The sequence below is a fragment of the Filobasidium floriforme genome (genome assembly GCF_021052385.1).
Source record: "Filobasidium floriforme strain CBS 6241 chromosome Unknown HD553scaffold_12, whole genome shotgun sequence".
NCBI classification, from domain to species: domain Eukaryota; kingdom Fungi; phylum Basidiomycota; class Tremellomycetes; order Filobasidiales; family Filobasidiaceae; genus Filobasidium; species Filobasidium floriforme.
Genome location: NW_025763633.1, coordinates 155,878 through 178,033, shown reverse-complemented (window position 1 = coordinate 178,033; position 22,156 = coordinate 155,878). Strand labels below are relative to the sequence as shown.

Genomic DNA, 22,156 nt, shown 5'->3' with positions numbered 1-22,156 from the left:
GCGTTGATCCCTGCGGGACAAGAAGATCCGGTCGCGAGAGACCTGATCAAGGGCGTCAAGGAGGGAACCTTGACGAATAGTCGGTACAGTCTGAGCCCGGGAGGCGCGCTCATGTACGACGGGCTGGTGTACGTTCCCGATGCGGGAAGCTTGAAGACGGAGCTCTTGAAGAGGCTCCATGATGGGAAGACCGCCGGACACTACGGGCGGGACAAGACGGAGGACCTGGTGAGTAGAGATTTCTACTGGCCGGGTATGAAGGCGTGGATTAGCCAGTACGTGGCTAGTTGCGACAAGTGCCAGAGGAATCGGAGGCCGAGGGCCAAACCAGTCGGCGAGCTGGCTCCCCTGAAAGCGGAGACGGAGCCCTACCAGTCGATCACGTGGGACCATATCACGGACCTACCTGAGTCGAGGGGTTCGAACGCGATCCTGGTGATCGTCGACCGCTTCAGCAAGCGGGCACATTTCGTGCCTTGTCGGAAGGACAACGACGCCAAGGTGTTGGCACAGATGTTCCTGCAGGAGTGGGTACGATTGCACGGGTTTCCCCGGCAGATCATCTCGGACAGGGGAACGCTGTTCACGTCGAGATTTTGGAGGGAGTTCTGTGAGTTGTCCGGTGTCGAGCCTAGTTATTCGACCGCCTTCCATCCCCAGACGGATGGTCAGACGGAGCGCAGTAACTCGACGCTCGAACAGTACCTGCGGACGTACGTCAATTACCAGCAGGACGACTGGACCGATTTGTTGCCCATGGCGGAGTTCGCCTACAACAATTCGAAGCACTCGGCGATCGGCATGTCGCCGTTCATGGCATCGGAAGGGCGGGAGCACGCCGTCGAACTCCCCATGCCTATCGCCAAGGATTCGGCTGTGGAGTCGATACAGGAGTACAGAGAGCGGATGAACAACATCTGGGAGTCTGTTAATGTCGCGCTGAGACAGGCCAGGGAGGATATGGCGAAGTACGCGAATCGGAAGCGTACGGCGGTACCGGATGAGGGGTACAATGTTGGCGACATGGTGATGTTGTCGTCGGCTCACGTCAATACCGTGAGGCCGAACAAGAAGTTGGAGTGGAAGACCTACGGCCCGTTCAAGATCACGGAGGTCGTAGGAGAAGGTCGCATGGCGCGACGTTTGGAATTGACACCGGGGATGCGTAGAATCCACCCGGTGTTTCATGTCTCGCTGCTCATCCCGTACAAGCCGAACGAGCTCCCTGGGAGAGCAGTGGACCCACCCCCTGAGCCAGAGGTGCTGGACACCGGGGATTTGGGGTGGGTGGTATCGGAAATCGTACACTCCAAGGAGTTGCGTTCAACGCGCGCCGGGCGTAGGACCCAGTACTACGTGCGCTTCGAGGGGTACGGGGACGAGCACAACGAGTGGGTTAGCCCCTCGGATTTCCACCACAACGACACGCTGGTGCTGGAATTCCATAAGCGACACCCTGAGTTGCCGGTACCGGGCCGCCAAGAGTACGGCGATGCTTGATGCGTTCGGAGCTCGCATCTAGGAGGGGGATCCTATTATAGGCGTCACGTGACGCGCGACCTACGGTGCGCGTCGCCTCGGGGTCTCGTTCGGAGACCCTCTCGGAGACCCTCTCGGAGACCTTTTAGGAGATGTTCTCGTAGACGTCTAACTAGTACCTTGTAGTAGTTAGACATCCGTTATTACATCGCTATGCCTACCGTTACCTTTCCCCAGTCCCGCGACCTTATTACCCCAAGACCCGGCAGGTCGGCTGCCAGGCCTTATATGTACTTTCTACCTGGTCTTCTTGTTGGTCCTAACACAAGGACAACATCATTTTCGTCTGGCTTGTAAAAACCAAGTCTCATCGTACGCAAAGTACCTCACATGACGTCACGATTGTGACTTGTCTGGCATATAGATTAAATGGCAGAGATGAAAGAAAAGTATTGGCGCAGGTTCAGGCAAGCCGCAAGCAGATTGCAAACTTGACCGGCACTGGCATGTGATGCGTTCCAAAATCTCGGACATGGCCCCTACAAAGAGCTTGTTGCAGATGTATACAATAGATTGTCAAGACTCACCACAACCAGTCATTGATCAGTAATCAATGGCACAAGAGCGCGAGATAGAGAGACTATCCCTTGATCCAATCGATTGAGCCAGCCTAGACGTTGTCTTGTCTCACTTTGGGCCAGGAAATCACGTCATTGGGTGGCAGGCTCAAGGGTCACCAGCCGTTGAAGGGCCACTTCGCCTCTTGGCCTCTCAATCTTTCACACATGATCACGCATTGATATCATATATCATATATCGTACATTCCTTCTGATCAACTATCATTGACCGACAGGATACGGACAGAAGCACCCCATAGCAGTTACCAAGTCAATCTCGTCATGACAACCTCGACCAAAGGGCAAGTTCACTGGGTGTACTTGTATTGTATTCCTGCCGGGTGAAGCACGCTCACTCACATTGAGATTCCTTTTGAGCAGAACTACTGAACTGAAACCCTCATCCACGATGAGAATGCAATATACATGAGCAAGCAACAGGTTATGGAGGAGAACAAACCCCTGTGCGAACAGATTTTCACGCTGAAGGCGCAAGTTGGGCCCGCATGTTGAACTTGAGGCGATGACAGGCAGCTCACCTGCATTGCTACAGGACCGCCCAACATCTATGGCAAAAGGCGAGCACCTGCTAACAAGGTTTCCACAGCTACAACAAGTAGGTTCAGTGACCATCAAGACCCAATTTTGTTAGGAGCTGACCCCTGCTCTGTATCACAGATATGCTGACCAGCAGAGTCAGAACGTGAAGAAACTTCTCGAGGACGCTTGTAAGCTCAAGCACAAGCACGCTGTCCTCCAGGCCAACAATTTCATTGCCAACAAATCTCTCAAGGCCAAGACCGCGGCCTACAACAAACTCATGGATCGACACGAGCGTCTGAAGGAAGAGCAAGGATAGATCATAAGGAAGCTTGAGGATTACAAAGACCAGGAGGGAGATGGAACACAGGAGCAACCCAGGTCATAGTTGGTTTGAGCCGATTCAGTGTTTGTACTTCGCCTATCAAATGCAGAGACGCGTTTGCCGCAAACAGGATGTCATTGGAACAGGGACCGGTAGCCAGTCAACATGGCCGTCATGCATCTGTCTGCACATGAATCTATCATCGTGATCTTTCTGCTAGACATCCCATCGACCTTTACCAAGTACATTGCACAACTGACATATCACCTAAAGCTTGACCGGCTCCCTGCTTGTAGGGTTGTAGGTCGGTAAGATTAGCTTTTGTACACATAACCTGTGTCTTCACAAGCTGGTATGGTCTTGCTGAGATCCCATCCGCCTGCTTACCGTCCTAATTAGCCAATTTTATACAGCCTCTTTGAGGTCAAGCCAATGATTGACGTTCTATTGTAGGCATCCGCGGTACACATGTCATATACACACACAATGTAGGTTTTCACCTTGTATGGAGGTCTGTTCAATGACCCTCTTTGAGGCCTGTTTGAAGATATGTTTGGAGATGTCTAACTAGTACCCTGTGGTAGTTAGACATACATTATTACAGTCATTACCCTACCCGTACCCTCTAGTCCCGTGTGGTGCTACTCAGGCTTGCGGGTAAGCCCTATACGTTCCTGGCCAGTATTAGGCTTGCCAGTAAGCCTGGAACAGTAGCACAGGGGCTGAGAGGCAAGGGCAAGGTAATGAACGTAATAAAGGATGTAGTATAAGAGTACTAAATCACAGTGAACACATAAGGGATGTTCTAGATATACTCTGTACAGAGATTGGCATCAGAGGTCCCTGCACAACTGCCTACACAGCCGTTTGGTACATGTACTGCAGATACTATAACAGCCAGTACCACCGAGAGATCGCCGATCCGTTGTAGCAAGAGAGAGGTTCATCAATCACATCGCGTAACAGAAGGTAACCACAGCAGATTTTAGCTTTGAGCATGAGAAGGAAGTTCTATCCAAGACCCCGGTGAGCTCTAGTTGCGTTTGACACTCGAGCAGGCATCTCCAATGCTTGTTGGTCTGGGCAACCTGTTAACTAGGTCTTCAAGAGGCGGTCAACAGCAACGCCGATCTGGCTTGACTTTACTCTCAAAACAGGTCACCTCCAGGGATCAAGACGAATTACAAGAGGGGGAGAAGGGATACAAAGTCATCAACAAGTCGGCCACAGTCATGTTGAGCGACCGGGTCCCAGTGCCTATGCTGTTATCCCTCAAACATGATGCAATCGCGCTCTGCTGCAGCGAGAGCAAGCACAATATGCCTATGGGAGTTCTTGAAAGTTTGTACAACAGCCTTTACAGCGGCAGCGATCATCCTACAGCCCACGCTTTGATCCCCACCATCCCACCCAATTCTCATTGCCGTCATTGCAAACATGCAGAACACGCAGCCGAGTTCCCTCCCGGCAAGTATGGATGTGCGTACCTTATTGTACAACAGGAGCAAGGACATGACAACAGGATATGCGCTAGCAGTGTCATTTTGGGGGCAGGGAAGAAGATGATGAGTTTTGGACCTCAACCGGGACCACGCTTGTTTTGATGACACTCAATTGCACTCGGTCTGCTACAGGCTGTTACCAACACCGCTCAAACCAAGACCAGAAAACCCACTGCAAGGAATACCAAGAGAACAAAGACTGGAAAGCCGATCAGCCCCAAGGTATGTGCTCCTCTCAGCTCGTTTGGTAATGTCAATCCCGCTGATCATTATGGCTTCAGGTGGATACCCTCCCAATCGCTTTCTACAGTGCTTTCAAGGTCGCCAGGTTCTTCATCAAAAGGGAGGTCAACTTCCAATGCGCTGCTGCCATCTTCGAAGCCATTGACCCGGTAGTCTACAAGGAGTACACCGACTGATACAAGAGAATTGTGGGCACCATCCCCGGCCTTAGTAACGTCTATACAAAGAAGTTGGTCTGGAGCTCACTTGTCCTCATCACCAACCTTGCTGCAGATTCGCACCGTGACGTTACGGTTCGCAAAGATGGGTGAGTTTTTGTCCAGGTATTTGGGGACTTCATGATGATGCGGACGTCCATCTTGGAGCACTATGTTATTCCTTGAGCGAAAGGGAACCGTATCAGCTGTGTTTTCTGGATGCACAACTGGCAGACCCTTGAAATGATCCAAAGTGGAAGGCCAGTGCCCAGGCCAAGAGAGCAGCTGCCACTCATGATGCAAACAAGAACCAGCCTACCAGAGCTCATGGTACACCTACGAACTGGCCCACAAGAGCTTGTGGCACGCCTACGCCTGAACATGTTGACCTGCCTCCACCAAACTCGACCTGGCCAAGGTTGACTTGGACTCTCCAGCAGCCCAGAACCTACAAGCGAGGCCTAACAGGCAGTACCAGGAGGACAGCAAGCACGAGGAGGAGAGTCAGGACTGGGATGACAGCGAGGACAAGGAGTACAGTGATGAAGGATTCCTGGGAGACGGGTACGGGTTAACAAACAACTTGATAAAGTTGAGATTGTAATCTAGGAGGATTCTATTGGACGACCGGATGTAAGTAACTCTAAGCTTGGACACCGAAAAGCAGATGCCTGGCATGCGGTATGATCCATCGCTTATGCATCACTAATGATTCAGTTTACGGATATAGGGCCTATCATAGAGTTAGCCGGTCAAAGTTTTTGCACTGTTTCTACCCCCAGCTTTGCAATGTGGCACAAGCCAAGAAAATCAGTCCATGGGAGTCCCTCTTGTGGTCCCCAACCTTTTTCTACGGATCAGATGTTGCGCAAGTGCACTTCCCTTCTTGACGTCTCAATCCCAGGTGCTGTCGCCTAGCGATCTCTGTGAACCTTTGTGAGCGTTGCGTTTGCAAGTCATATTGCCTCTGCGTCCCAGGCAGCTTTGATAGCTCTCTCATATGCCGCCTTGAAGTCGGCTATTGTGGTTGGCCTGGTTGGCATCACGTCTCGCTGTCTTTTTTTAGGTACTCTTTTCCCGTATCTTGCGGCTGTACAAGGGAGCACAATGTTTTTTGCCTGTTCCAGACCCTGATAAAGCTTTCGAGTCATCAAGATTAGCATGAGAAGAACAAACTGATTTGGAGGAGTCGAATCTCTCACCTGCGCAATCTGTTACACCGCATGGACCTTGTTGAAAACATATGTACGACCTTTCATGCCAAAGTGAGAATGTCAGCTGTCCTTCCAGTTTTTATCAATCAGGGAATCCGTGATCTAGCATGATAAAAATGTACAGCAAGTAGATGATATTATTCTTGTCAGATCCATTCAAGTGTCCTTGTCAAACATTCATGGGCCCCATCCTCAAACTCAAGACAACGGCCAACATGGTTGGCCAGAATATTGGCGAGCTTGATTAAGGCCCAATCCAGAAATTCCTCGATGACAAGCTCGGCCAGATGATGAAGTCCCAAATTCAAGATAATCAACAGCCGCTCTGTTCAGCCTCTGGATCACATGACTCTCTGCATCAATGAGTGCAGCAGGAGACATATTTGGAGCCAGAGGCCTAGGCTGAGGCCGCTCAGCAACTCGTACCTCATCCAAATTGGGGTTTCCACAATCCTTGTAGGGAGTCCTGGCCCGGTTAGAGCGATCTACAGTGAGGAGATACAGGTTTTGGACGTCAATAGCTTGGGCGGACGCGCCTGCGCCTAAAGGTGAGACCGCAGTGTTGCGAAACAGACAATTTGGCAGCCTTTTGCGTGCACTGACTGCCACTAGATCAGGGCAGTGTCATGCCGGACGCTTGCACTGCATGTTGTGATTGGATGCAGAGACTGTTATAAAGTCATTGTCACTTTGTCGTGATCATTTATCTTGCCCTCTGCAGAAGTCGCTCTAGCAGCGATCTTATTGGCGTTCCAATTGGACCGCCTCTGGGAGTCCACCTGCAGCTGACCTTGGCCTTGCGCTGTGCGATCCTCTGGCAGCCTGCGGCAACTGTGTGGATCCAGGATCCTGCTTGACCCATTTCATCCTGAAGTCAATGAGGGAATGTCTCAATCAAGTTGGCGTCGAAGGGAAACTTACGATTTGCAAGCTCAAGGTAGTCATGTAGCGGGATTATTATCCCTCTCCTCCCGCCTACTTGAGCCTCAGCAAACTCATCAGATGCTCGACCCATCTAAGGGTGTTGCTGCAATTGACGAGGTTGGCATAGTGCAGCACCAATGCTTGTTTGCTTCCCGTCATGATTCTCATGACATCATCCTAAGTAGAATAGTACGAGAACCCACTGGTCGGGCTGGACTTCCATGTCTTACTGGCGTCCAAAGGCAATGCAATCATTGTGGTTATCAGGCTCCAAGTCAAAGACCAAGGGATTCAGGTGGCATGGTACCAAGTTATAGCACAAATGGCATCCGGTTAACAACACCCTGACACATCATGTCAATTAGCGTTTGACTGCGAAAACACAAGCAGAGCAATAACAAGTCTCTCACCGCGCCGTGGTTAAGTCTCATGTACACACAGAGCGTCTAACCAAACATCCCTTGCAACCATACTTTAGGGGATTGAACTAGACCGACATTGATGCAGCATTTGCCGAAGCGAGCTGAGCGTCTGACCAAATTTTGACAACAGACAGGAGCATGAAGACATTCAACACCATTTTGAGCCGCTTGGCTCCGCCCTTTGCTGGCATTTGAAAAGGTGCAGGAATTTTTCCAGCATGAATGAGCGGGAGTGTCCTTTTTAATGGCGGACTTTGTCCATGAAGGCGCTGGGCTTTGTGAGAGCCAAAAGGGAAAACTCGGGAGGCAGGAGCATGATCAGAAAGTATCCCTCAAGACACTAATGGAGTGGCAAAACTTGATTGCAATGCTTTGATGATAGACAGTTGTTGATTGACTAATTGACGTTTGAATATGTACAGACCAGCTGTGGTCAGCGAACCTTTACATCTGGAATGACATTAAACTCCCGCAGATCGCAGAAGACAAGATCGACGCAGTGACCACATCATCCTAATCCTCATCCTCACTGTAATCCCTTTAAAGACCCCGTCATTGAGATGGTGATCGCTGCCGCCTCTATCAACAAACACATCATCAACAACAAATATCGACAACCACCTCACTCATCCCAACCTTGACATTATAACATCACCTCGCCCAAATGTCAGAACCATTGTCTTTGACTCAACAGCCTTCGACTTGACCACCGCAAAAGGAAGCCGTCTGTTCAAAACACGGCTGCCAAATCCTCATGCAATGAAAAATCCCACAAAAAGACAGAAAATTGTCCTTTATGCCCTATGTGACGGCTGTCGTCAAAAGTCAAAAGCTAACCCCTAACCCAAAAAGCAGCCACAATACACCTTCTGCTTCTTCCAAGATCTCACGCATTGGGAACCCCCATCCTCAGGCGGCATTGGCAAGGGTTCAGACTTGGACCTTGCTTTGGGAGATAGGGATGTTCCCGCCAGACACATTGCATGCATGCCTGTCAGCATATCTTGGCTACCCATCAAACCCCAACGTCAAAGAGGCAGTCAGGGGGGAGAGAGATGATGATGCATGCTAACTATGTACAAGTGTGAGGAGGTGGGGAGAACTGTATGCTGATGTAGGTCTCGCGCTCGCGCGCGCAACGTCAAGATTCACGAGTTGGACAACAACATGACTTGGCTTCACAAGCTGTGGGCTTTGATGTCGTCTCTGGCCAAACTGCAAGAGCAACACAAATTGAAGGACGTATTGGGGAAGTTTTTGATGGCTGAGGATAAGAAGAAAGGCAAGAAGTTTGAGGTACAAGGTGAGTCAGGAACTCTGGACTTTGTAAAGGTTACTCTGATCAATCATTCCAAAGTCCAGCAATGACGCTGTACCTCCATTCCTATCAAAATTGGTGTGAAGGTACTGCTCCAGAACCTCAAAGACAGGGAGCAAGGATACAATTGTCTGGAGATGGCGGGAACCGGGATGAATGGTCTACCCTTGTAAGTTGAACTTCTCCAATACAAAGTTGAGATGAGGACCAAGCGGGATGGGTTCAAACGGTAGACAGGTACTTTGGATTCAACCAGCTGGCAATTAAAGCGGTCACAGCTGTTGTGATAACAGCCTAAGTTGATGGATGGTGTAGCTGGTCCATTGATGGTGTTGATAAATGCTATCTTTTGTGTGAATAACTCTGTGTGTGATTGCTTACATAAAAGTAAAGTAGTATATGAGAGGGGAAAGAGAGGCCAAACTCAAATGGTTTGCTGTATATGCTATTCTCATTGGCATGTTTCCTTAGTGGAATTGCAAATCCTTAGATGCACAATCATGACCCCAGTATGTGTTTGTGCCTTCAATCACCAATGTCATCAACATTTTGCTACTCCAGTCGCACAAAGGGGATCCCAGTCACATGTTGACCATTTGTGCTTGAGATTGCACCTTGAACATCACCTATGATGTCGTAGCATACTAATCATTAGTGATTTACCATTCAGGCTCCTACTTTGTTGCCCCGGAGGAGTATAGATCTAGTCTCATTCCTTCAAACACTCCTCCAGATTTATGATAGCGGCTATGAGCTCAATTTTATGCACCAACACACCGTCAACACTCTTTTGATTAAGCACGTATGCATCAGGGCACATTGTGTCAGAGACTGTCGCAAAGAAAAGGCAAGGTGAATCAAGCTGGGTCAGACTTGGGCGATGTTGCAGATTGGCCAATGTACCTTCAAGGACAAAAGCTACCACATACAAACTTCCGTCTTGCACCAAGAGGGACCGGAAGGTAACTTTGCCGTTTCTTTTGTATTTCACCCGTTACAACAGCTACAACTTGCCACTTGCTGATGCCTGTTGCAAATCAGCATGTGATGATTAGTCATCAACATGTGGAAGCAATCTCAACCACAAAGCAGGCAGCAAAAAGAAAGCAAAAGGCACTGGACATTCTAGCAAGTGCTAGAAGGATTGGATTTGAAATAGATCACCGAACCTGTCTGACCACCAAATACCAATATTATTTGACTTTGCCACCATTTGCCCCTTCCTAGAAAAGTATATATATAGCAGGCCATTTGGGTCTGATCTCTTTCTCCCCTCTCATGGACTTATTTATCTGTTATGCAAGCAACCAGATACATAGTCACTTACGCAAGAGATAGCATCAGTCAATACCGTCAGAGGAACAGCTACACCATCAGCTTAGGCTGATATCACAACAATGCCTTGATCGAATTCGACCATTTCTACTGCCCACAGATGACCTTGACGCCCAGCAGCAACCAGTATCGGATCACCCTTTAGTATGAAGGAAAACACCCGTATCATGGCACCTCAATCTTGCTGGATACTGACCAAGCGGTATGGCAAACAGTCAAAGGAGAGCAATTAGTACAATCCTTTATGGCTGGGATTTGCTGACATATGACATTAGCATGTTGACATAATGGCTCTGAACGACCGGTTTAGAAATAGGTCCAAAACAAGGCTCTCCTGCTTCACTGCTTGCCAGAGATGGTGCAGGCCAAGCCCCCTCACGTCCAAAAGCACCTGCAACCATATCAGGCAAGTTCATGGATACACTCACATGAAATTTTATATGCTGTTTACCCCACAAATGCGCACCTTCTTGAAATGTTTATTGTGTCTTTTTTCTTGCTTTTTTCATCAACACGCCGTGCGACCCTTGCACAAAACGCCGCCTGGTTCGCTTTGCAACATGATGCCCCCCTTGGAAACCGAGAACTTCATATGCAGAACTCAGTCAATGGAATGTGGAAGGATCAGAGATACGAGTTGGATTGGAAGCAGAAGGACAGCATGCAGCATATGAGGATATCACTGCAGGTTAGTCTTCTGTAAATTTAAGAAATTCACCTCTACCAACTGATAGTGATACCCCTGACTGTCCCTATCGTTTATCAGCCGGACCTAGCCGCGGAGGTTTACGCACGCGCCTTTGTCCCAAAGGACAACATGATACCCGACATCAATTGGTCATACCCCAAGCTGGCAGAGGCCACAAAACATCCACCTAGTCACACCCTTGCTTGGTGGATCCTACACTATTGGGCCAAAATATTGTTGCCCTGCCGGTGTGACACAATGAAGTGCGAGTTAACCTATTGGAGACTCAAAGCCCTGGCAACAGGGGTCAAACTCAGCAGCATTGGCCGCAATCTGGTACCTGTACATGGAGACGGGTGAAACAGAAACGGCACAAAGTGGCGTCTCCGGGCTATAATAGAAACCGAAATGGAGCTTAGCGGTTTCGACATTCTGCCAAAAGCATACATGTATTACTCTGGTATAGTCACATAGCAATAGAATTATCAGAAAGCCTGGTGGTGTGAAAGTCCTGGTCGCGGTAAAAAGCTTGACTGTAATATTTTAATCTTGAGATTTGGTTTGTGACATGTGCATGGTGAGTTTATCGTCCAAGAACATGATAACGAGGGAATTCTGTCTTTTCCAACCATGCTTTCCAGATTTAGGCAAGTTTTAATGTCTGTGTAGGAAGACTTATGCATGAAATGGATATCCCATGTATCAGTACACTATTGTCAGCAATCAAACCAGCTTGAGAGAATGTTTGTTACTTAGCAGATGTGATCTTTATCTACAAACATCAAATCAGCAAACCACAGTGATTTGCTTCCAGATTATCTCTGCAGTGTTCAAGATTGACATGGTATAATCTTACATCCAATGACAATATGACAGGTGGAACCCTCTCAACCACAAAGCTTCATTTGGTAGAATGTACAACATACAATACACTCTGTATAACCTGCAGGATATATTTGGGGATGTACAGGTTCCAGTGGTTGGGTAGTCTACAATGCTACTGCCGAAATAGTGGTACAGTTTGGTCTCATTCCCCTTTCCCCTCTTATGTATGTACGACTTTACTTCTATGCAAGCAACATGGATTGCACAACAAAACAAGATCAGCATAAGTGGCACACCATTACTATTGCCTAGATACATCATTGACAAACCTTGGCAGATCTCCTCATCACTGCACAACATTTAAAACCTATTGTGGAGAGGCTCCGACATACACCGTTGCTGACCTGCTGAATGATTTGTATCATGCGGCTAGCACTGTGACCATTCTGTCAGTGCAACAAGCCCACTTCCCTATCTTCTGTATCCCATACCAAGTTTGTCTCACCAAAATGGACCTTATTAGGGAGGAGGACTAACAGTCTACGCCGGGCTAGGTCTAAGGGTAATGGTGTAATAACGGATAAAGTATATATATACAATGAGCCTATTCTAATAAGCACCTACAAGACATGTAAAAGTAGACCCCTGTGGGGATGTCGAGAGGTGTCTCCAAAGGGACCTCCAAGGGGGTCTCTTGCGGGAGTAGCGACGCGTCACGTGACAGCTATAACAGACCTACTCCCTCATCTCAACATCTGCAATTTGACCCAGATCCTCACACCCTACAACTGAAGGCTGCCCTTAGCAACCTCCATCATGACATGTATATCAAGGACCCCCTGGAAATGCTAAGAAGACTTGTGTGACCTGTTCACAATCTGCCAATTACAACTATCCATTGTTATAGAAGTTGCCACTTCCAAGTGGGATCATAACAGCTATTGATTTGGTATTCTCTATTCCCGCACACAACATACTTCAATAAACATGTCCTGACATATAAGTCGCTTACTGAAGAAGATGAGCTGATCACTGATCATCTGCAGACAAGCTTTGATTCTTCTTAATCAAAGTATCAAGTATTTCTCTTGCGAATGTAGCAAGTGTGTTTCGCTGCATGTTAGGTCTGAAACTGCGGCCGTGTAACGCATGGAAATAAGATGTTCCTGATATCGATAGTATGTTGCGCAGATACAATTGGTTGACACAATATCCTTCAAGCTTAACCCGCCAGCAGATCAGTGGGAACGCGAGAAAGAATAGTGCTCAACAGGACCTCAAAGCACTAAAATTAAAGGACATCTTTTTACAGAACAAGAGGAATTTATGGACATCGGGCATCGCCGCGTCTCCACTTCCAAACGTCATCACGCTAGAAGCTAGATCACTCAACCGACCGCCTACTTCGTTTGTATGTCGCAACCTAGACTTTTGTTTTCGTCCAGCAGCGCCGCAGCTCTTTCCTGTTACATACACCATACCGACGCCATGAGTCTCATATCCGCTCTGGTTGCCGTTGGCACGACCGTGATCTGCGAGCACAGCATCACCTCGGAGACGTTCCGGAGTTCGGCCCAGATTACCATACTCAGCAAAATCCCACCCAATGACTCTCGCCTCACCTGTGAGATCTAGATACCGTTTCGAGGACTGAACCACAGGCCATGGCTGACCCCTTGCGAATGCTTCCCTCAGATGTATGGCAGGACAAGCTGATTCACTATGTCTCCTCTGACAAGGTCCGTCAAAGCCAACAGAGATTAATAGTACCGTTATAGACTGCCTCAACGGCTCTTCTATTCTCTTAGGTGGTATATCTAGTGGTCGCAGACGATACGGTAGGGAGGCGGACCCCTTTCGCTTTCTTACAAGCGTTGGAGGAGAAAGTGCGTGAGAGGGCGACCGTCGCATCGTATGCAACGACTCACCTTAGATCATTCCAGGTTCGGAGCAACCCTTCCTTCGTGGATATCCTCGATCATCCCCATCAACATGGTCTTCAGTCGGAGCTGGAACCGGAGTTGCAGAGTCTGATGCAAAAGTACTCTTCTGATGCCGTTAAAGACCCACTCAAGCAGGCCAAGACGGACATGAACAACGTGTAAGAGCCAAGATCAAGCATCCGCCTTTCTTTAGCTAAACTAGCGAAACACGCCTTGCGGATCTAGCAAAGACATCATGGTGCAGAACATCGATAGCATTCTAGCTCGCGGAGAGAGAATAGAAGTGCTTGTCGACAAGACAGACTCCATGGCGCATCAGGCTCATGCCTTCAGGAGGGGTGCTCGTGGGGTAAGGCGGCAGATGTGGTGGAAGAACACAAGGATCATGGCTTTGTCTGTGGTTGTCTGCGTGGTAAGTGACGCGAATCGTGTCTACCCGCCTGTGGTCTGACACTCGCTGTTTCGGTGTGCAAAGCTACTCCTGTACTTGTTGTTAGCTCAGTTTTGCGGATTAGCCCTTGGGTCATGCAGGTGATTCGCATACACAACTGCATCGGTTGTAGCAGCTGTCCGAGCTTTGGAAAGATCTATGTATCCATGTTTGTACTTAAGAATTATAATTGACGTGAAGCATGCCATACCGTCTACAGGCTACGTTCTAGGCCCCGAACTTGCGCGACGCTGTCATAGTAACGGAGTCCTCCTCCTTCGGCTCTGCTCTGGAGAGGTGAGACGGAGAGGGATTTCCAATTCGACCACAGCAAGCGAACCTGTTCTGCGGTGGAGGGGCCGTCCGCCGGGATACCAACCGGCGTATCCACGACCAAGACATAGATCGCATCATATCCGCCGGCTAACACAGAGGAAACCTCGATCAGCCTCTTGTGGGTCGCTGGCGACACACCACCGCTTACCTCCCGGAACTCCGCCTCCGATGACTCCAGGGATCGCGCAGCAGGCGTCCAGAAGCTCGGTCTGCTCGTCGGGCTCTATAGGTACGCTTGCGGATTCCCCCATAGTCTTCATACCTCGTCGAACAGCCTGAGGGTCACACGTCAATCTGCAACTCGAATCGTGTTACGTCCGAGTATGAACTGACCGTCATCGCCGCCTTTAAATCTTGCAATACTTGAGAGCATTGGGTTTCCCCTGGCGTGTTCGACTGGGCTGTGGCGAAACCTTCGAGACTGGCAGAATAACCATCAGGATCATCCCTTGCCAAGTCTCCCAGTCGGCCAAGCAACGAAGCTACTCGGCGATTATCGTCGTGCAGTCGTGTCCAAATCTCTCGTGCTGTAGCGGAGTCAATCTCGATCAGTCGTACGAAAACGCGAAAACAAGGGGGCCTGGGAGAACCCACCTTGATCTGGGCTCGAGGTCCGCCATTTCAGCACCTTGCCGACGAGGCTTGGAGTGTCGCTACCGGCGTCAACATCAGCGAGAAGCAGCTGTATCCTCGGGGGCAAAACGATTGGCGTGGTCTGACATGTCCAAGCCGCGTTCGGGCGCAAGGTTGCCAGTAGCTGTGCGGCGCGGGGATTTAGCGTTCGCAAGCGGCTGACGCAGAGCAGGATCTCTCAAGGAAACCCATACCTCGCTCGGTACAGGACGGGCGGAGTCATCCATCAACGACCGGAGGACGGACTCGTCGAACCGCTTGTACACCTGGGATCCGTAAACAGCCGATGAAATGTCAAAGCCGGAGCCGACTTTGCCCTGAGCGAGACAGTGTATGTACTGTGAAGTGTTGTGGATAAAGTCGAGGTCCTGCCGGGAATTGTCCACCGCTGTGTCATGTGACCGGTTTCCCCCAAGTGATGACGCGGGGATAACAGAGAAATGTAGTAGAAGGGCGGCGACCAGAGACGTGATCAACGCAGCTGAAGAACCTAATCCGGTCTTGTGAACGTCTCCGATCGGAGTATTCAGGTGGTTGAAGCGAGGAAGCCTGTCCAGAGATTCTTTGTTCGGTGGTAGAGAAAGAGAATCGAGCTGGATAGATTCCTCTTGAGCCACCGAAGTCTCAAAACGGGTGACGGTCAAAACTCACCACCCGACGCTGAGAGTAGAAATCGTTGTCCCCGACTATTTCAACTTTCAGGCCGCATCTTTCGCTGCGCTCGTCTTTCAAGGTGGCAGTCAGAGCGTCCACAGAGATGATCGCTTGGATCACCTTGAGAGTTTCTCGAAGGGCAATCTCGACAAACTTGTTGTTGGTCCTGTTCGCAGGTGATGGCGTCACCCCGAGGAGACCATCGCTTCCGCTGTCGAGGTTATAATTCCACTCGGCTTCCAGAAATTGGGAAGACCGAACACGTATCGTATCTCTTGGAACCGAGGAGGATGGCGTGATGACGGTGAAGAAACGAGACGATGTCGCGATAACCGTGCCTTCGTATGCAGGGTCCAGTACCAGATATCCGCCTGTGATCAGGACCTTGCCTGGAGCCGAGACTATCGTAGAACCGACCATGGTGGTTGTGTAGCTGCCTCGACGTGTAGCGCGTGTAGTGCAGTCGAGTCTGTGTCGATATGGCGAGGTTCACGAGGGCTTGAGAACGAGGAGGTAGCCACGTACAGCTGATCGCTGCTGTTGGCTACTCATGCTAGCGTAGCTGCTCATTTCGATCATTTCATTGCTGGGACCACAAAGACAACACAACTCACCGATTTCTTGGGATGGGCGAAGAGTCTCACCCCAACCTATCATAGCCGTCGGATCCGATGTCCCCCGGCGCCCTAACGACAGGTGACAACCTGGCAAATAACGCCCGATAATGCGGTGGACGTCAGTTATCAAGCTCAGATAGCAGACAATGTACATAGAGCCAGGGAAAGGGAGTTGCCAAACCGTCAACTCGACCGCTGAAAGGGCGACCAGCTTGGGACCATGAAACCGATGACTTCGCAGCTGACACCCACTCACCGGGGCCACGCGCGCTAGTTCTCTGCTGACCCGGAATGAATCTGTGACGTCACCCGGATCTGCCATGATACGGGCGACCCTCATCGATCATGCAAGCACCCCCCTTTCCCTCCTCCTTCCCTCTTCATCAACCCCCACAACCACTCATCCATGCATCCAACTACTTTCCTCGATCCTTGATCTTGAACGACACCCTCTCCACGCCCCATCTCTCTCAGATTCCATCGACGAGTGACGCAGAATTGAACCCATCGAGTACAACCGGTTCTCCCTTCCAATCCGTTCAACACCATCACGCACCCCGAATATGAGTTTCGGTCTCCCTCCTGCCGGCTCGACCCCGGTAAGTAACTTGTACTCTCTGAACGATATACACCCTTGATGATCGTAATGTTACTGAGTTGATAATTCTCGACCGCAGGCCGAAGAATGGGGCAATAAGCTACTTCAGGCCGTGGATGGGGCTCTCGATCAAGCGGGTGCAACCGCTTCGACCGGCGGGTTCGTGGATGCCGCTCCCAGAGACCAAGACACCACCTCGCACGACGTTCAACAGGATAATCTGCCCAGACTCACAGGCGGTCTCGCTTCGAGTGCCAATGTCCAGTCTATCGCCAACGAGGCAAAGCTCGCCAAGCACAGCGAAGGCTTGACCAAGGAAGAACTCCTCAAAGGATTGTCGGGAAGGGAACAGGCTGCTGCACAACTGGCGGCAGCTCAGCTAGCTATCGCCAACTCTGCTCAGTTGTCTCACGAAATGCCTACAGCCAAGACATCCTCTGGTCCTGTTGATGCCACAAGGCAAATTCCCGGCAATGATGCCATTCAGCCATCTCCCGTCGGCGCTACTAGGCAGATTCCCAACGACGACAGTGTTCAGTCTTCTTTCGTGCCCACCAGTGCAGGTCAGATTCGTGACAGCGTCCAGCATCAACAAGAAAACCCTGCCCCATCGTCCACCGCTCAGACGGTGGATCAGCGTCTAGCGGCATCGCAACCGTTGCAGGGGAAAGACGTTCCCCTCGTCATGCAGCCCCAGGAGCCGGTACCTCGAGACGTGGTTCCTTCTGCGACTTCCAACTCTTTGGCCACCGGGTCGCAGAATATTCCCAACCAACAAGCTGTGCCATCTCAGGCCCAATCGTCTTTCTCGGTCCAGAAGCAAGAACCTTTGCAACCCAAGTTGCCCGATTTGATGCCTTCGCGAAACATTCCGGTTGACACACCGATGGTGGAGGGAATCCCTGGAGGCTGGATCGGTCAGTATTATGCCGAATCCATTTGGCAGATGCATGGGCCTTGCTAAACTTCTGTACCTGATATTGCAGGATCCTTGAAGACATCTGTACCCGGAGCGGACCGCGATCATCCTGAGACCACAGTGTATCAGGATATGGTGACTGGTCTAGATGCGGTCGGTCAGACCGCTTTCAATGCTATTCCCCAGAGCCTCAAGGACTCGATCAACCCGAATCGTCCTCGTGAGTCGCGCTGACAATCCTGCTCGTGCAAGACGCATAGGACTGACCTTGCATAACGTAGATCCCGGGCCAAGCATCCTGGACCAGGCTAGATCTGCACTTGAACAAGTTCATTTGCCCGAATTGCCCAACGTGCATCTCCCTCAGCTCCCGAATGTCCACCTTCCCCAAATGCCAGATTCGAAGGGGCTCTCTAGTGCAGACAACCGCAGCAGAGGTGAGATGTCACCGACCTCTTGCGTCTAGGATTCCTTTACTGATTCGCATATCGACGCAGCCGTCGCTGGGGATCTTCCTAACTCGTCGAAGCCGGATGCCACCCGCTCGACCCCCGTCGCACAGCCCGACTCCGCTGATCTGGTCGATCAAGCTAGGAACATGGCATCTGACCTATTGTCCGGAACCCGATCCCGTGCTGAAGACGCCTACCATGCAGCTCAAACGTATGTAGACAAGGCAATCGGATCTATCCAACAGAGAGACGAGACCAGTGGGACTGCCCCGCGTGCGACCCCGTCCACAACCCTTCCCTTGGAAGAAAAGGAGGGTCAAAGGCCAGGCGATCACACAGCCGGAGTCGGTGCCCTTCCCGGCACCATCGATGAGGCGGGCGTGGCTGTCTTGCCTCTCGAGATGAACCTTGGTCAAGGTTCGACTGACAAGGCTGTCGCCGCCAAAGAACCTGGGCCCGAACAATCGGCGACTGACGGTGTCTTGGACGTTTCGGGCGGGGGCCAATCTATCAGTGCAGCTAAAGCTGGTCGCCTCGACGATGGCTCTGGTACGACATACGGTAGCCAGCCGAACGGTATGCAGATTGCGGCATCTTGATCCAGATCCGGATTACTAATGAACCGCATACGATGAACAGCTCAACTCGATACAATCGTTTCGGACAGAGAAGTCCGCAAAGATTCGGTCGACCTTGGCCAGAATCTCGGCCAGAACGAGAGACTCTCGACCATCCAGCGCGAGTCCGACCAGGGTCCGATTAATCAGCGCCAAGTTGAGACTGGCCCTCTGAAGAGTGAGCTGATGCCTGGGATCGTCAAAAACAGCGAACAATACTGACACCGCTTCAGCTACGGTAGACGACATGGCAGTCGAGAAGGAGACGTATCAAGCCAAGCAAGGCCCTATCGGGGCTTTCGGTCAGGAGGCAGCGCAGGAAGGTCAGCGCGAACCCATCGAGTCTTACGAAAAGAAGACTGTTCGGGAAGACAAGCGAGACCCTGTCGGGTCTTCGTTTAGTGGATCGAACATTACAACCGGCGCTTCGGCCCCGTCTTCAGCTGCCTCTGCACCTTCCGGTGGGTTCGCGTTGGCGCCTCCCTTGGGGGTCTTCACCGAGACCACACCTGTGGCGAGCGGGGCCAGTGTCATCTTGCCCGGAACCGTCTTGCCCCCTGCGAAGCGGGAACCTCCCGTCGAGATCCTGCCCGTCCAGGAGACTCGCATCCCGGAGCCTATGTTGGGACGTCCCGCTGCCGATCCCTCCATCGCTTTCGAGGATGTCACTCCGAGGGGAAATCTCGGACTGCACAACGAGACCTTGGAAGCCACTCCTGCTATTGTCACTCGAGAGCAGAGGGTGGACGCACCTGAAGCCGTTCTAGGCGACTCTGCGTTCGGCTCGAGCGCTGCGGCTCAAGAATCTCAAGAGAAGGAACGTGATGTTCCCTCGTACCTATCCTCGCGGGCCACGAGCACGCACGAGTCTATCCCCTCGGGCAAACTGGACCAACCGAGTGCTGCCCGGATGGATTCCAGCGCATCGGTGACGGCCGTGAAGCACGGTCATCTTGGCGACCACCATCACAGGGATGTCGAGACCCCTCGTACCGCTCTGGATACCGTGTCTGAAAAGGGTTCGTTGGCTGTCGATCTGTCTGGATGCTTAGTTGTGAACAGGAAGCTGACAATGATCCGACCTTGTCAATCAAAAAGCCTTGCCTGCGACACCTTTGCAAGACGACAAGAGGGTCGTCCGAGATGCAGACAACGTTGAGAGCACGTCCATTGGCGCTTCCCGAACGAGCCCCGCTGTGACCCCGACGCCTTCCACCCCCTCGAACGTTCATAAGCCCGTCCAGGTCGGGTCCAACTCGAGCAGTCCTGTCAATACTAGCGCCAGCCAACACCAGAGGACTGATAGTGCGGTTTCTTCCTCGAGCAAGAAGAAGGGATTCTTTTCCAAGGTCAGTCCAGGCTCGTGTATATGATTCACCCCGCGTTGCTCATGATGCGTAAAATACGAAACAGTTGAAGGACAAGTTGCACCACGATGACAAGTGAGAAGCGGTCAGTCAGGACTGGGGCCCATAGGTCGCGAGTTGCGAGTTGCGCAAGCCGGTAAAGATCTGACGTGTGAAACGTGAACTTTGTATGTAATTGCACTTGATACATGATATCCTAGGAAATTCATTCCGATCACCGGATACTAATAAGAGCTCGAAGCCGCTGACGAGACATTATTGATCGGGGGCGTGGAATCGAAAGTCCCGGGATGGCTTGCCTGCTGCGTGCCGATCTCGAGAAATGATCGCCGCGCCAGGAACGGGAGCAAATACGATGCGGGTGCGCGCAGGAGTAGATGTTGAATGAACCAACCCGCCATCTCTCTCTACTCTTCTCCGTTTTGGTCTCTGACGAGCATCGTCTCTCGACCTCCCCCTATCCTTGATATTCCTAGGATCGACTTTAACTTGCTTGAAACATACACACGTCTTGTCATCCACCTATCCATTCGTTCTGACATCCTTCTCTCTCGTCTCGTTCGTGACCGGCTCACCTCATCACCACAGTCTCGTTACCTATCATCCAAGTCTGGAGCTGCGCTCGGACACGGACAAGAGACACCTCTTTCGCTTTCGATTACCTGCAAGTCGCCTCGGTCGATCTACAACCTGCACTACTATCGGTAAGCCTGACCGCATCTATTCTTAACGAGTAAACCATGCTGATCATTGCCGTTTGCTGCGTCGAAAAATACAGGCCTGGAGCCTACACGTTCTTTCCTCCGTCCTCTATTCCCCCACCACCTTGAATTCGAGTCGTCTTCGATATGCATCTTGCTTCCATCCTTTCCACCATGGGCTTGGCCCTCTCCTTACCGGTCCAGGGTGCAGCTCTCCCTCGCGGGCGAAGGTCTGCAGCGCACAACAAGTTCGTCTTGGTCCGTGCCCCGCAAACTCCGGCAGCGAGCGAGCAAGACTCTGTCATGACGACCGTCGCCGACTTGACTTCCAACTCGACGTCGATAAACTCGACAATGGTGGATGTGCCGGTGGTTAACTCGACAATACTGGACCCGATAACGCTACTAAACTCGACGGTGGTCAATTCTACCCTTCCCGAGGGATCGGACGGGGAAGCGGATCTTCTCCCCCTTACCGGAACGAATGGGACGTCCCCAATCACCAACGGAACCGGCTACAACACGGTTCCTCCGCAGTTGAACGAGACCGATCCTGTAGTATCCGATCTCATCTCCTCGTTGGCCGCTTCCAGCACTGCGTACGCTTCCTTTTCTTACTCGACATACGTACCTACCGCGACGGCTAGCACTTCCGCCGGCGTGGTAACCGGTGTCGCGCAGCCTGCATCGGAGCAATCGGTAGACCCTGTTGATCAGGCTCTACACGCTGCACAGAGTTACGCTATGCAGCAAGCTATTGGTAGCAACATGCCCACTATCACGCTGGAACTCGTCTTGCGCCCGACACAGGAGCCGGATGGCACCTGGGACTACGTCGTGCATATCGGTAGTGATGGTACGGCCACAGCGGTACCTACATTCAGCACAAGCACTGTTTACGCGACTGGCTCGCCAGTCCAGACGACTGAATTGCAGGCACCGGCAGCACAGCCGACTCCGCTGTCTCCCTACATTCATACCCCTCCAGCAGGACCAGCTCCGTCTGTCGCCGGAGGATCGTCAAGCAGTGCGGGTGCCGGTGAGCCCGTCGATTGGTCCGGTGGAGATTCAGGGGCGACTGGTGTCGCAGGCGATCCCACGCCCTGGAACCCCCAACCGACTCCCACTTCATATTATGTTGGTCAAGGATACGTTTCAGCTATTTCGTCGACAGGTCGCGGCGCAGTCACTTTTGCATACTCAACCACGGCAGCAGAGCCGGTCCCCACGCCTGCCGAACCGACCGCTTGGACGTCAGG

General features: G+C 51.3%; 5 protein-coding genes across 5 annotated transcripts; 4 read left to right on the top strand and 1 right to left on the bottom strand.

The window, feature by feature from the left end:
* Positions 1–2,523: 2,523 nt before the first annotated feature.
* Positions 2,524–2,956, top strand: HD553DRAFT_342446 (uncharacterized protein; the record flags this gene model as incomplete). Its single annotated transcript, XM_046182752.1, has 3 exons — positions 2,524–2,592; positions 2,651–2,713; positions 2,789–2,956. The coding sequence occupies 3 exons, from the start codon at positions 2,524–2,526 to the stop codon at positions 2,954–2,956; spliced, it is 300 nt and encodes a 99-aa protein (XP_046036200.1).
* Positions 2,957–3,127: 171 nt separating this feature from the next.
* Positions 3,128–5,794, top strand: HD553DRAFT_324205 (uncharacterized protein; the record flags this gene model as incomplete). The annotated part of the gene is made up of 10 exons (XM_046181464.1): positions 3,128–3,204; positions 3,259–3,270; positions 3,952–3,988; positions 4,021–4,455; positions 4,597–4,686; positions 4,746–4,856; positions 4,981–5,014; positions 5,345–5,468; positions 5,514–5,537; positions 5,635–5,794. The coding sequence occupies 10 exons, from the start codon at positions 3,128–3,130 to the stop codon at positions 5,792–5,794; spliced, it is 1,104 nt and encodes a 367-aa protein (XP_046036199.1).
* Positions 5,795–12,886: 7,092 nt separating this feature from the next.
* Positions 12,887–14,161, top strand: HD553DRAFT_312000 (synaptobrevin-domain-containing protein). Its single transcript, XM_046180041.1, has 6 exons — positions 12,887–13,254; positions 13,326–13,369; positions 13,439–13,516; positions 13,574–13,731; positions 13,799–13,985; positions 14,049–14,161. Exons 1-6 carry the CDS (start codon positions 13,044–13,046, stop codon positions 14,106–14,108), a joined length of 738 nt encoding a protein of 245 aa, XP_046036198.1. The 5' UTR covers positions 12,887–13,043; the 3' UTR covers positions 14,109–14,161.
* HD553DRAFT_311997 (Phosphomevalonate kinase) lies at positions 14,162–16,377 on the bottom strand. The gene is made up of 7 exons (XM_046180040.1): positions 16,241–16,377; positions 15,624–16,179; positions 15,167–15,565; positions 14,934–15,096; positions 14,673–14,866; positions 14,488–14,614; positions 14,162–14,426 (listed from the first exon to the last, which is right to left on the bottom strand). Exons 2-7 carry the CDS (start codon positions 16,044–16,046, stop codon positions 14,218–14,220), a joined length of 1,515 nt encoding a protein of 504 aa, XP_046036197.1. The 5' UTR covers positions 16,047–16,179; positions 16,241–16,377; the 3' UTR covers positions 14,162–14,217.
* Positions 16,378–16,608: 231 nt separating this feature from the next.
* HD553DRAFT_311995 (uncharacterized protein) lies at positions 16,609–20,415 on the top strand. Its single transcript, XM_046180039.1, has 9 exons — positions 16,609–16,842; positions 16,921–17,758; positions 17,828–17,980; positions 18,042–18,197; positions 18,258–18,788; positions 18,852–19,007; positions 19,072–19,848; positions 19,928–20,178; positions 20,243–20,415. The coding sequence occupies exons 1-9, from the start codon at positions 16,807–16,809 to the stop codon at positions 20,273–20,275; spliced, it is 2,931 nt and encodes a 976-aa protein (XP_046036196.1). The 5' UTR covers positions 16,609–16,806; the 3' UTR covers positions 20,276–20,415.
* The last annotated feature ends 1,741 nt before the right edge of the window (positions 20,416–22,156 follow it).